Source organism: Eulemur rufifrons, chromosome 7, assembly GCF_041146395.1.
Source record: "Eulemur rufifrons isolate Redbay chromosome 7, OSU_ERuf_1, whole genome shotgun sequence".
NCBI lineage: Eukaryota > Metazoa > Chordata > Mammalia > Primates > Lemuridae > Eulemur > Eulemur rufifrons.
Window position 1 is genome coordinate 108,476,976 of NC_090989.1, and position 14,895 is coordinate 108,491,870.

At 42.2% G+C, this 14,895-nt stretch overlaps 1 protein-coding gene across 1 annotated transcript in view; it reads left to right on the plus strand.

Moving 5' to 3' along the window:
- Positions 1-447: 447 nt before the first annotated feature.
- The window catches only part of WWTR1 (WW domain containing transcription regulator 1), a 127,693-nt gene continuing 113,245 nt past the window's right edge, over positions 448-14,895 (plus strand). The window contains exons 1-2 of the mRNA XM_069473107.1: positions 448-683; positions 1,120-1,553. Coding sequence (XP_069329208.1) covers positions 1,123-1,553 — 431 coding nt within the window. The 5' untranslated portion in view covers positions 448-683; positions 1,120-1,122. The remainder of the gene's footprint in view (positions 684-1,119; positions 1,554-14,895) is intronic.

Here is a 14,895-nt window from a genome sequence, read left to right on the forward strand (position 1 = left end):
GGAGGGCGCCGCACTCAGGACTGGCCCTTCCCTGGCCTGGGCCCCTCACCCGCGTGCCCTCCGCCACCCCCAGCCTTGGTTTCTGTCCACAACCCTTTGATTAAACAGGCCCTGGCCACTTTCCCTTTGATCCCGCCCCAAGTCCGTGGTAAACTCAAAGGAATGCAGAGCCAGGACTCCGAGGGAGAGGTTCGCGCGGCCGGGAGGAGTGGGTGGGGGGCACCCGTCTCCTCTTACCCTGTAAAGTAGCCATCACGCCCAGAGTTTTCTGGTGCGGTGGGGAGGAGGAGGAGGAGGAAGGGGAGGGGCGAGCAAGGACAGGCAGGCTCAGGACTTGGAGGTCATGCATAATTCAACAGCTCAACTTTCGGACCCGCCTCTTTCCTGGGGGTGGGAGTTTGCTCCAACTTTGTTTATGGGACAGTCCCAGAACTGCTGCGGCCGCGCTGTCTGCTTCTCCTGCGCCTCCTTCTCGCCGAGTGCAAGCGCCTGAAACCAGCTCGGGGGATGTGAGAGCCGAAGCCTCTCGGTTGCCAGGCACCGAGTCAGGTCCGGATTTGCCAGCTGGGCCGCGGCTCCAGCTCTGCAAGCTTGGGACGCACCCGAACGACCCAGGCCGAACGGCAAGTTCGGGCGGGACGGCGGCCGCAGCGCGCTCAGGCTTGGCTTCGCTGCGCGGCCAGGTAGTGCTCTCTGGAGCGCTCACCCGGCACCACTCCAGGGCGCCGGCTCCTCGGGCTTCGTGCAGTTGGCTTGGGTTGAGACTTCTTTGGGAATGGGGGGCGGGGGGCTGTCTGCCCCGGAAAGCTACGACCTGTCCTTTGCCTTCTTGCGGTTCAGCGACGTCCAGAGTGCAGTTACTGGCCACCTCCCCCCATCCCCCGCCCTTCCTTCTCCTCCTCCTGGCAACTTCTTTGCTTCAAGAAAGTTGCATAATTCTTGAGGTCAGGAGGGACCCCCTCCCCCATCCGGCTGGTTTTACTGCTGAGTGTCTGGGATCCTAAGGCGGACACCTATCTGTCTCTTCTTTTTCTTTTCTCTCTATTTTTAACCCCACCTTCCCACCCTCTTCCTCCAACTTTAAATAAAATGTTGATCTGACCTCCTTTCTCCTTGCAGAAGATGAATCCGGCCTCGGCGCCCCCTCCTCTCCCACCGCCTGGGCAGCAGGTGATCCACGTCACACAGGACCTTGACACGGACCTCGAAGCCCTCTTCAACTCTGTCATGAATCCTAAGCCTAGCTCGTGGCGGAAGAAGATCCTGCCCGAGTCCTTCTTCAAGGAGCCTGATTCCGGCTCGCACTCACGCCAGTCTAGCACCGACTCCTCGGGTGGCCACCCGGGGCCTCGGCTGGCCGGCGGCGCCCAGCACGTCCGCTCTCACTCGTCTCCCGCGTCCCTGCAGCTGGGCACTGGCGCTGGCGCTGCCAGTAGCCCGGCGCAGCAGCACGCACACCTCCGCCAACAGTCCTACGACGTGACCGACGAGCTGCCATTGCCCCCGGGCTGGGAGATGACCTTCACGGCCACTGGCCAGAGGTACTTCCTCAAGTAAGTCAGCTTGGAGCCATGGGGGGCACAAAGTCACGATGCCCAGAGCGCTCGCGTGTTCGTGTATGTGTGTGAGAGAGTGTGTGTCCTTCCACGGTTCAAAGATATGGAAAGTTGGAATTGAGTCTCTGGGTGTTGGGTGTTGGAATTGTAAGGGATCGAAAGCAGAGGAGAGTCTGGTGAGGTTCATCCAGGGTCCTGGAAGTCCTGAGATTCAGGACATGGAAACTCCTAGACGTAGGAGAAAAAAATAAAAGTTTTGGGGGGATTCCCATAAAACACACAAATGTCTTTGCCTGCAATCTGGAGATTTGAAACAAACTCCTGGGCACAGCTCCTTTTCTGACCACTCTAAGTCAGATAGCCCAGAGCCAGGTCCTTTGGGACTCGACATCAAGGTAAATGAGAGAAAAGTGGGGAGCAGGGGGCCTCTTGGTATAGTAGGTGGTGCGAAGTCTCTGTTATACGGAAAAGCAAACTGCAAAGTGAACAGTGGTTGGTAGGCCTTATTGCTCCCAGCTGGGTGACATAATGACCACATAACACAGTGATGTAATTAGCAACTGTGTGGAGAAGTAGTTGTGGGCTGGACAAATCGATTATGTGGAAATTGGGTCAGGAGTTTTATCATGTTGAACTTGGTAACCTAAAATACCATCAAATCAGAAGCTTCCTTTGTAACTCTTCTTCCCTTCACCTTGTTCCAGCTTTTTGATGTCATGAATCTTACATAGATTCAAATTTTTGAATTAACCCCACAGGAAAATATATTCTGAAATACTAGAGGAGATTGTTTCAGTTGTGGTGCCCTAAGATAATTACATTGCCGAGGAGAAACCAAGCTGGAATTTGAAATGTACCCAGTGAGTTCTCAGGGAGTCAGGCTATCAAACGCCTAGATGGAAGTGGTGCCAGCCAGACCACTCAGTTCAGGATTGCCTGCACTTGGCTGGCATTCACTGCCAACGAGGGAAACTCTTCTTCTAAGAACTTGCTTTAGAGTTCTTTTTTTTTAATTAATTTTTTTTTTTTTTGCACCTACTCCCACCCCCACGCTGCCTCCTGTGGCTTTCATTTTAAAGCCCATATTGCTCTGCTAGAGTAGCCTTAGCTCAAAAGTTATGTTAAGACTTTATATGAGATTTAAAAAATATAATCAAATCATTCTTTGGCACTAATATTTGATACTTTGATTGCTATGAGAGGGCCCTAAGAATGAATATACACAGTGATGGATTAGGTTTATTATATATAACCAACTCTTTGACTCATACCAGTGACCAATTCCTATTCCTTCTCCATCCCAAAGCTGTTAACATCTTGTGCAAGGATGAGTTCTTTTTTCGTTTCTGGTGTTGGTGCAATGCCGAGATCCTGAAACAGACTTGATGATCATTTATCCTACAGCTAGTCTTCTCTGGGTTACTGAGCGATAATATGGACACACGCTCTGTGCTTTGACATCTGAGTGGCTGGTGGTAGTCAAGTATATGTTGTAATGACATGACATTTCTTAAAAGTGGTGATATTGTTCCAAAGGATGACATTGGCTTCTGCAGTACATATGGTCCAAAATAGCATCATCTATTAAGTTTACTTAGGTAAATGCAGTTTTGAATATTTTACTGTGACTTTTATCGAAACAGACAAATAGAGAACTAATGGTTTTTTAATAATTTTGGGGGTCTTTTTTGGTCCCAAATTATTTCTAAACTGTATTTGTGAATATGCACACACATGTGGTATATGATCAGCATAAGTGTGATCATTACAAATATGAAATAAGAGCTGGGCTTACCTAACATCAAAGCTAGATGAAAAAGACCCCAAAACAAAAGCAAAACAAAAATATTCCTTTTATACATGTGTTTTAAATGATTGGAGTATCTCAGAACTGTTTGTGAAGGAGGGCAAAAATGGAAGTTATCTTGGGTTTAGAGGAAGTTGCTGTGATCGGTCTCTGCCCATCCCCCCCAACCACAGTCACTCTCCAATTCAAAGCAAAGTGCATCTTCATTTCACTGTGGATAGTTAGTGGAGATAACAGCTCAAAAAAAAAAAAAAAAAAAACATGTACTTGGTAGGCTGGCCTGATCTGATGCTATCTCAGGAAATTTTTTGGCCAAATGACTAAGAGAATTTAAGAAATTGAGTAATTGTGACTGTTGTCTTTCAGAATAAGCAATCTGCCAAGAGTTCCCTGAGTTTCTTTTAGAGCTTTGTTGAAAGTTGAAATAAGGTAAATGTCATTTGTTACAAAGCCTCAAAAGGCAGTATATTTCACTAGTTTAAGCAGACGTGTGAAAAATGATGGCAACTGACCTTGAGTTAATTTTCATAAAATCTATCCATTACTTTGCTTGTCATCTATGAAGTGGGGCTAGCAGAAGATTCTTATTCTTCACTCTGTTGGGAGGTGAGGGCTTTATAAATCAGAAATCAAAGGATCTTAGAATTGACTAAGGTTAATTTTTTTTTTTTTTTTTTGAGACAGAGTCTTGCTCTGTTGCTCAGGCTAGAGTGCCGTGGCATCAGCCTAGCTCACAGCAACCTCAAACTCCTGGGCTCAAGCAATCCTCCTGTCTCAGCCTCCCGAGTAGCTGGGACTACAGGCGTGTGCCACTACACCTGGCTAATTTTTTTTTTATATATTTTTAATTGCCCAGCCAAATTTCTTTATATTTTTTAGTAGAGGCAGGGGTCTCACTCTTGCTCAGGCTGGTCTCAAACTCCTGACCTCGAGTGATTCTCCTGCCTCCACCTCCCAGAGTGCTAGGATTACAGGCGTGAGCCACCTCGCCCGGCCAAGGTTAATTTTTGGTTTTTGATTTTTTTTTTGCCCCTTAGAAAACCCTGGCCAGGGAAGGGTGACCATGTGACTTTGGAAAAGTCATGTGGTTATTTAATGGTGGACCCTGGATTGGACCTCTAATCTGTTGCTGTCTACTTAGGAAGCATATTTCCTTTTTCCCCACCTCTACCTTTTCACCAAGTCACTTCAGTAGCCATAACGGAACAATGAGCTTTATGGGAAACAGCCTGGACATAAAAAGCCTTTTGTCATTTCTCAGGTAAGATTGTTCCTAGATATATGATATAATCACTTTCTGGCACTCCTAAAGGGCACCTTTCTTGAGCATTCACACCTTTCCTGTGGTGTCCAGGTGTTTCTTTAGAATAACAATGAGCTGGGGGTGGTGACGACACCTCTGTAGTGTCAGTTACTCAGGAAGCTGAGGTGGGAGGATCTCTTGAACTCTGGAGTTGAGACCAGCCTGGATAAGACCCCTGGCCCCATCTCTAAAAAACAAACAAACAAACAAATTAGAATAACAATGGAGCAGGTCAAATGTTAAAACGCCTGGTCTCTGAAAACTGATGGATTATTCCTGCTGTCCTCTAAATCTTGTGAACCAGGCCAGGGTGTGCAGGTGTGGGCCTTTTAGCAAACTAGCACTCTGACTTTGAATGTTGATCACATTACATTTTTTAAAAGTTTCTGGTTATAAATGGAATACATGATTTTTGTGCACAAACTAGAAAATGGGGACTTACAAAGAAGAAAATCATCTAGCTTTGGTAGAATTTTTCATCTTTACTTTTCTTCAAGCATTCTTGTGGAAAATTTTTATTTGAAGAACATAATTGTATAAGAGAAAAGATTTTATCCTACTCTTTCTTTATTTTATTTTTGAGACAGAGTCTCACTTTGTTGCCCAGGCTAGATAGAGTGCAGTGGCGTCAGCCTAGCTCACAGCAACCTCAAACTCCTGACCTCGAGCGATCCACCCGCCTTGGCCTCCCAGAGTGCTAGGATTACAGGCGTGAGCCACGTCTGGCCTATCCTACTCTTAAGTACAATTCTGACTATGACGTTGGCTGCCACTCCTAATTTTTAGTAATAATTTTAGTGTTTTGCCTTTTTTGAAATATGTGGTAGAAAATTATTTTTGTCAAAGTGATCTATGCACTTGGTAACAAATCCAATAGTACAGAAGGACTTTTGTTGAAAAATGTTGATTTTCTTCACCTTCTCTAGGCTCACAGAAGGAACTTTTTCATTTTTTTAACTGTTTCTGTATTTAATTCTTCTATTGTTACCTTCTTAACCCAAAGTAATTTATATGCTTTTATTACCATGTTTTGATTTATCAACTTTTACCTACTGTTATGAAAATGAGAATGTGGCTCCTTAAACTGGTTTTCTTTTTCTCTCCCAAGTTTGATATTTGTTACTTTTAAGATTGTCTGTTAGGTCACCTTTGTTATTTCTTTGTCAACTTTTGATAATATTTCTTGGTTTTCTATTTTGTAAGCCAGTGATGTTTGGATTGCTACCAGTTCTATAATTCACTTTTTAACAATGACACCTTAACATTGCCAAAGCCCTGAACCTATAACCTATATTTGTGCTTTTCCCCAAAGTTGACTTTCTTATTTATAAATGATCCTTTTTTTTTTTTTTTTTTTGAGGCAAAATCTCTCTCTTGCCTGGGCTAGAGTGCTATGGCATCATGATAGTTCACTGCAACCTCAAACTCTTGGGCTCAAGCGGTCCTATTGCCTCAGCCTCCTGAGTAGCTGGGACTACAGGTGTGCACCACTATGCTTTGCTATTTTAAAAAAATATTTTGTAGAGATGAGGTCTCACTATGTTGCTCAGGCTGGTCTTGAACTCTTGGCCTCAAGTCATCCTCCCATCTAGGCCTTCCAAAGTGCTGGGATTATAGGCATGGGCCACTGAACACAGCTTATAAATGATTCTTTTTTCTTTGACCCAGGGTCTTGCTCTGTCTCTCCGGCTAGAGTGCAGTGATTTCATCATAGCTCCCTGCAACCTCAAACTCCTGGGCTCGAGTGATCCTCCTGCCTCAGCCTCCCAAGTAGCTGGGTCTATAGGCAAACACCACTGTGCCCAGCTAATTTTTCTATTTTTTGTAGAGATGGTGCCTTGCTCTTCTAAATGATTCTTTTTTTTTTTTCACTATTACAAAAACTTATTTAACAAAAAGTTTAATATGAAAAAGTACTTGACCTGATTTTGACATCATAGTAAAACAGGCCCTTTGGAGAGGGGACATGGATTTCTCTGCTGAACAGCCATTATTTATACTCATTCCAAGGTGCTTCTAACAGGATACTGTTTCTTTGTATTACCACCATTCCGATATTGTTCTGTTGTCCACTAGTTGCCATCTCCACACAACATTCATCTATCACAAGATTCATAAAGGGATCAAAGTCCTGAAATATTCCTTGGACATGTCTGCCACCATTTAATTTCAATGATAACTTCTTGTCCATAAATTTTTTCAACTTGGAAGTGTGAGCTTTGCACGGATTCAGAGATGACTCGTAAATAATTTTTAAAGTTGAAAATTCATAAGCAACATTTATGTGGTTACATTTCTGTAGGGTGATTCCTTGCTGAGCGTGTTAGGGTTTAGTTTTAGACGTGCATTTCCATTCAGAAGAAGATATATCCAGCATGAAAGTCAAGTGGGATTTTTTTTTCTCACTCTTTATCAATTGTTTAAATTCGTGTTACCTTTTAGTTTCTTTATATTTGGAGAATGAAAACACTTTTATCTGGTATTTCTAATTGCCTTTTTATGTGTTTATGCATTACTTGCCTCCATTTTTTACTGAAAAGTTTTCTAGGTTCTCAGTCCCATGTGTTCTGTCAAGTCTCCTTTCCCTAAGCTTTGTGCCCAGATTCCTTCATCTTTTTGTGCCATGCTGGATCGATTGTTCTCTAGGCCTGCGATCAAGCTGTCATCCTGAGGCTTTTCTCCATGGCCAGAGTGCTGTTGCCTTTTCCCATGTCTTCCTCATTTTTGGTTTATGCCCTCATTTTGCTGCAGTACATGCTTGAGTAACTTCTTAAGAAATGGTTTGTAGGAGGTACATTTTTCAAGTCCTTTTCTGTCTAAACATGTTTACTTTAAAAGTTGTTCTAAATTTATTTTCTTAAAGAACTGACTTTGGTTTATTTTCTGTTTACCTTTGAATGACAATCTCTTGTAGCTATTTTCATGAAGGGCCTTTTGTCATTCAAAAAATATTGCCCTTGCCTCAGTTTCCCTGTCTGTAAAATGAGGATAGTGATACCTATCTCATGGTGGTTTGAAAGATAGATAACATATTTAAAGCATCTGGCACACAGTAGATGTTTCGTACAAGTTAGTTCTTGCCTCCCTTTCCCTCTCTCCCAACACACGTACACGTCTACCCAGCCAAATTCAGATGCAGAAACCTTGGCAGTGGGGTAGGGTAATTTTTAACTCCTGGTTATAGCTATGGCTCTGAATGACAGCCTGGATCTGGAGTTGAAAGTCAGTTTTAAATTTAACATAAAGACTTAGAGTCAATCTTCCTGTTTAAAAAACCTAAATAGGAATGTCCACTGTGGGTGCCATTTTACTTCAGCATCTTGGACAGAGGATACCAGCCCCTTTTGAGGAGTGTCTACTTTTTATTATTTGGAATGTGGCTTATAGCCACTAGTTGGGCCATTTTGTGTGTGGGATGGGGGAGGGGGGATGGAGAAGGGAAAAGAGATAAGTGGGGAAGGTAATTGACATTTGTTTTTTCTTTCTTTTTCTTTTTTTCTTTTTTAAACCAACAGTTTATCCTGACAGACATTTGTTAATGACCTGCTCTGTGCCAGACAAGCTAGAGAACTGAGACAGTGCTTCCCAGTGAGATAGCACCAGAATCATACATATGTGGAAACTTTTTTCACAACCCTAGGTGCTTTTATATTCTTTAACTCTCACAGTGGCCCTGGGAACAGGTTTATTTTACTATGTCATTTGACTGTTGAGGAAGCTGAGGCTCATGAGGTTGAGTAAGTATCCTGGGGTCACATAGCAGGTGAGTGGCAGAGATGGGATTAGAATTGCGTGATTCAAAAACCTGTGTTCCTGCCCTTATGCCATGATGTCTCATGCCAATTACGTGCTCATAATTAGGCCCTGCAATTAGGTATCCTCGGTGACCAGATAACTCTGGAGTGGTGGATGGACCATTAGAATTTCCTTCTAAGCTGGAGTCTGAGTGATCCCATTTAGAGCTCTCATTGCTGGTGAGGTAGAGATGATGAAAAAAACAAACGAAAAATGGGTAGTACACCTACAGTGCCTGTTTATGTTTTATTCTCAGCAAGATTTCCACCACAAATAAATTGATATCATTTTACAGTGAACACAGATGTGATAGGGAAAGTGGATGCCTGAGTCTACCAATGTGCACAGCTGATGTCAGGATTGAGTACTTTGCTGAAGACTTGTTGACAGGGTTAATTAGATAATGTTAGTAGGTTTAAGAAGAAAACTACAACTACAGGTTGCTTCCCATTTTCTTTACAATTGTGGAGATTGATTAAAATAGATTGCAGTAGAGGTTTGAGGCACCATTGAGTCTCAGTTTGTTAACAAATTAAGTTAAGACTTGTAGAAATTACAGGCTTATATCTCATTCCCTTCTTTCTCTTCCTTCCTCAAGTATCTAACCACAAGAGGGGATGATGACAAGTAAAGGAATCAACTAAGTTGGGGGACCTTTTTTTTTTAAAGAGTAATTTGGAAGACTGAGGACTGAAGTGATTTGCTTATTACTGGAAGGCAAATTCTGAGGGAGTGGGCCTTCTTCTGCTGCTGGTCTGTAGGGGATTTCATGCATTAAAATATTGGTAGAGCAGTGTTTTCCAAAGCGTTTTCTTTGGAACTCTAGATGCTTGGAATTTGGACTAGTAGGTTTGGGGTATGTTGCATGCTCTGTGCTTCTCTTGGAGAGTCACAATGTACATTAAAGATGCTAAACTCCCTTATTTAAAAAAACTAGTTTGTTTTTGTTTAAGCCAATATTTCACGAACTTACTTGGTTTTTGAACATTTTTTTCCAATTATCATCTGTTAGCATCCACTCAGGAATGTTCTACAGGACAGGCTTTGGGAAACTTCTTTGTGACCTTCACTATTATTTTTATAGTTGAGAGTTTCATGTTTGAAGTAAGTTATAGTTTTTCTTTTCAGTGTGCTTTGTGTATATGTGTTGTATTTTTCCTTTACATTTCTTGATTTAATAGTCAGTTACCAATGCTTATAATGTGTGAGATACTAAAAATGTAGAGGTAAGAAATGGTCCTGAACATCAGATAGGTGGGATATAGACAAGAAAAACAATTACAGTACAGTGTGATATCATAATCCTGATTTTATTTAAAAAACTGTGTGTGTGTGTGTGTGTGTGTGTGTGTATTAGAAGAATTACCAAAATGTTTACAGTGGTTATTTCTGGGATTATGGATGATTTTTATTACTTAGTTTCTATCTTTCTAAATTTAGTAATTTAGTTCTACAATAAACATATTTTTTGAAATTGGTCGGGGCGGGGGGCGGTTATAAAAAAAAGCAGGAGAAAGAAAGCAAAGAAGCAAGTGAGATTGAGTGGTGGATTTTGGTATGTGTGGGGGAATCTTTTAGCCGTAGTTCAAGATCTAAGGTCTGGAGTTAAATTGCTAAGTGGATGTTCTTTGGGAGCTGTCTGTATTTTTCTTGCTTTGGGTTATTTTCTTTAGAAATGAACTGGGCACAGTAATTGCTAAAAGTTTAACCAAGAATTCTCCATATAAGCCACCTCAGTATAAAATGTAGGCTTGTGGCAAATCTTAGGTCATATGGATTTCTTTCAGCTTATTCTTTGAGTGCTCTTATTCCTGGCCTTCTAGCTTTTATTTAATGTTCCTTCTCGGCACAGCAGATGATAAATAAGAAAGGAAAAGATGATGTTCACTTGCTCAGCGCTGTTAAGAGATGAAGTAAAATGAAGGAATGATTGCAAAGTGGTTAGCGCTGTGCCTGGCACCGTCACCACTGTTGCGAGTTCCTTCCTGTTATTCCCAGTTTAGATGGTGATGGGGGCCGCGACCTCCCAGGGCCTTTCCTCATTGCCGCCTAAAAGATCTTTAGCGTTCAGCTAATTTACAACTAAAATCCATTGAACTCCTCTGTGTGCTAGCACTGTGAATTTGTCCTGAAAGCAGAAATGTGTAGCTGGCTTCCCCACTGTAGGCAGCTGACAGTCTCCCTGGGGAGAGAAGGGGAACGCAGACAAACCAGGCCAAATCGCTGGTTTCGACTTGTAGCACTAGAGCCACGAGCAGCTACTCTCTGCCTTGGTGTGTTGGAAGCTCCTGTGAGGTGTGTCCTAAGTTAGTCTTTACAGGTCTGGAGCTTGCAGCCATACTGTATGTCTGCCAGTCTTTCCCATTGGCTATGCTCCTTTTTGGCCTCAGGAACTTGGCATAAGCTGTTACCTGTGCTTGGAACATTATTTCCCTGCTTTTTGCCTGGTTAACTTCTCTGCTACCTTCAGGCATCAGCTTAGGCGCCATGTCCTGAAGGAGGCTCTCTCTGACTAGCAGCAGCCCCCACTGTGGTTTAGACCCTCCTGCTACTTCTCCCATAGCCCCTTGTGTTCCCCCAGCCATTGCGTCACTCCTGTATTGCTGTTCAATTGTTTACTTTTCTTACTGCACCGTACTCTCCATGAGGGCAAGAATGATGCTTGTCTTCCTTGGCATTGTATAACCTGAGCACAGTGCCTGGCACATAGTAGGTGCACCATAAGGCAGGAATCCCGTAATATTTTCTATAAGCCATTTTCATTGCAAGCTTGCACATGGGAATTTCTCATAGGAGTCTGCCATGCTCAGGAGGGGTGTGTCCCATCATGTCTGTGCCCCTTGGACTGCAATTTTAGAATCAGAGCTCCAAAAACTAAATATGACAGAGAAGAAGATGGATGAAGGGTGGTTGTTCAGAGAAGTCTCTGTAAAGGTGATTAGACATAAATGGAGCCTTGGAAAATGGGAAGGATATAGGTAGGTGAGCAGAAAAGCCTTCCAGGAAAGAGGACATAGGAGGAGAGTTACAGAGACAGAAATGCTGAGGGTGTGTTTTTGAGACCAACAAAAGCCTGTCCTGACCTGGATTAAAAGATATTAATAGGTATTGGTTGGTAGATGATTGTGCATCTTATTGAGGCTTTGAAACCTCATCCAGGGGGGGCACCCTGACTGTTTGCTAGTAAATGTCAACTTTCCTACCCCTTAATTTTGATTTACACCAATCCTAGCTCTATCTGACGGTAGCATAAGACCCCGCCATTGTTGTTACCCAGGTTGAGATCTTCTTAGTTGTTTAGGGAACTAAGCATTTTATACTGACTTAAAAGAGTCTGGAAATGATAGAGCCTTTCTGTTCATCCATCTATTCATTCATAGATCCATCCATCTGTCATATATTCAGTTTAGCAAGTGCACTTCCAAAATGGTGGGTGGTCTTTGCTTTCCAAGCTAGTGGGATACCAGGCTACCCTTGACTCAGGACCACCCCCGCTGAATCTGCCATTTCTACTTCTAAATGAATAGCTTTTGGGTCTGGTTGTTCCTGGAATACTCTCTTGTGGTTTTGGATAGTTTCTTAGTACCTCTGAGGCTGATCAACTGGGCACAGACAAAATTGAAATTCAGGAACCACAGTCATCTCCCCAAGGCCCACCTAGGCCTGGTCCTCTGAGGATGCCCTGCCTGAGCAGCTGGTGGCCTCTCTCTCAGGGGCGTGTTTTCCAAACTCACAAGTTCGTGTTTTCAGATGACTTCTTTATGTTAAAAAAAAAATGTTTTTGAATAGGTAAAAAATACATGTAAATGATAAAATATGTAAATAGTACAAAAGCATACACTGTAAGTGTCTTTCTTTCACCCACCCCCAGACATCCAGACCCCCTCCCAAGAGTACCAGTTTTTTTTTGTCTTTCCAGAGAAACTCTTAGTGTAAGCATGGGTATGTATGTACTCACCCAGACCATTTTCAATAGAATACAATACGGTACTATACACACTCTTCTGCTCCTTCCTGTTTTCACTTAGTATATCTCAGAGTTCATTCCTCTTCTGTACCTAAGCATCTGCTTTCTTTCTTTAAGGACTACTAGTATTCCATTGTATGGAGGTACTATATATTTTTTAATTGTTCCCTTATTGACAGTCATTTAAATTGTTTTTAACTTTCTTTTTTTAATTATAAGAATTACAAATGCTCAAACACTACTAGAGGGAAGAAAATAGGAAATAAATTCTTCTGATCTTCCCCGGATTCCCTGTTTAGAAAGAACTATTGTTAACATTTTATTCAGAAATATTCTTTGCACAAAGAGCAGCTCTCTGCCTCTTATCTAATGTACTACCTAACTAGCTTGTCTGTTATCTAATTTATTTGTCATCAACTGTCCTGTCTATCAACCAATCAACCTATCCTTCTTATACAAGGGTGATGGTTGGTCTAGCAAATGTATTGACCAGTTAGTGGATTCCTAACTTTGGTCTTATTGGGAAAAAAAAAAAAGTACTGACCAGTTAGAATGGATGCCCAATCGATCAGAGTGGATGGCATACCAGTGTGAAGTGATTGATTATATATCTCTGTGCTACTCAAAGCGTGGTCTTTGGACTGATGCCAGTGTGCAAATGTAATTGGCCCATGATGAGCGAGATACAGAAGTTGAGAACATTTAGAAACTTTTTTGGCAAAATGGCATTGCTGTGACATCTAAGCAGGTGATCAGTGGAATTGTCTTGTGGAATACGGTAGTTTGTGTGTGTCAGATTTGTGTGGTGAGTCACATCTGGTCTGGGCTACATAAGAGCCATCCATGATAGGACTATATACTGGTCTTAATAGCTTTAAAATAAAAACACTGGTCTTTCATCATAGATAGTTTGGGAAGCACTTATCTAGTTATGGCTCTTGTCTATCTATTTATCCATCCATTCATCTACTTCCTACCGTTTTACTTTTCTATCCATCATTATAATTATCTTTTATGTATCAATATCAACCAACCAACCAACCAATCATACCTTTCCTTAACTTAAGAATAATCAAAGAGGCTGAGTCTCAAAATGGAAATAAATTCTATAACACAAAGGTTATATATGATCTATTTTCTAATATATTTTATGTCTTTGTGGCTTCTACACTAACACATTGTTTTAAAAATATGCTTTGGCACACCTCAATTCCAAACACTGTAGATAAATCCAATTTCTGCTTTTTTCTGACTGGTCTACTTATAAGCATTGCCAGCTACAGACTCAGAAATCAAAACATGGTGACTGGAGAAAAATACACATGCTGGATTGTTTATTAAAAAACATTCCTTTGTGGCCAGGCACGGTGGCTAACGCCTGTAATCCTAGCATTCTGAGAGGCTGAGGTGGGCCAATCGTTTGAGCTCAGGAGTTCAAGACCAGCCTGAGCAAGAGTGAGACCCCGTCTGTACTAAAAATAGAAAGAAATTATATGGACAGCTAAAAATATATAGAAAAAATTAGCCGGGCATGGTGGCGCATGCCTGTAGTCCCAGGTACTCGGAAGGCTGAAGCAGGAGGATCACTTGAGCCCAGGAGTTTGAGATTGCTGCGAGCTAGGCTGATGCCACTGCACTCTAGCCCAGGCAACAGAGTGAGACTGTGTCTCAAAAAAAAAAAAAAAAAAAAAATCCTTTGTAATTGCTTCTCTGCAAATATTAAAATACAGAATATCTTTCTCCCAGTTTTCCCTTGAAAAACTTTTTTTGACCTAGGCATTCAAAGATTGAGGCAGCTACTCTGATAACCCATCAGAAAGGAGAAGGCACAAGCAAAAGATAAATGTGGCTAAAATGAGCAGACATGACTTTTAGTGACTTGATTTTATTTTTGGATTTCTTAAAAAGTTCAAACAGAATGAAGGATATAAAGTAAAAAGTAGAAGTACTCACCCCACTATACCCACTAGGCTTACTCCTCAGAAGTAACCACTGTTTTCCATTGCTTGTGTTGTCTTCCAGGGATTCATTATGCATACAGGTATATAGGACTTGATTTATAAAAACATCATCAGCTGTTTTGGCATTGTGGGAACCACAGCTCAGATAGTCTCTGTTTACTGGTTGACCCTCACACAGCCTCAGGACAGAGTAGAATATAAATATGTACTAAATTCTGGAGAACTGGATGTGATGCCTGATGAGGAGTCTTGGAATGAAAAGCCTTGTCGGGGTAACAGTGGTTCAGAGACTGGGATTTGGCTTTGTGGTTCAGGATATTGATGTCTTCTTTTTTTTTTTTTTTTTGAGACAGAGTCTCACTTTGTTGCCCAGGCTAGAGTGAGTGCCGTGGCGTCAGCCTAGCTCACAGCAACCTCAAACTCCTGAGCTCAAGGGATCCGCCTGTCTCAGCCTCCCGAGTAGCTGGGACTACAGGCATGCACCACCATGCCCGGCTAATTTTTTC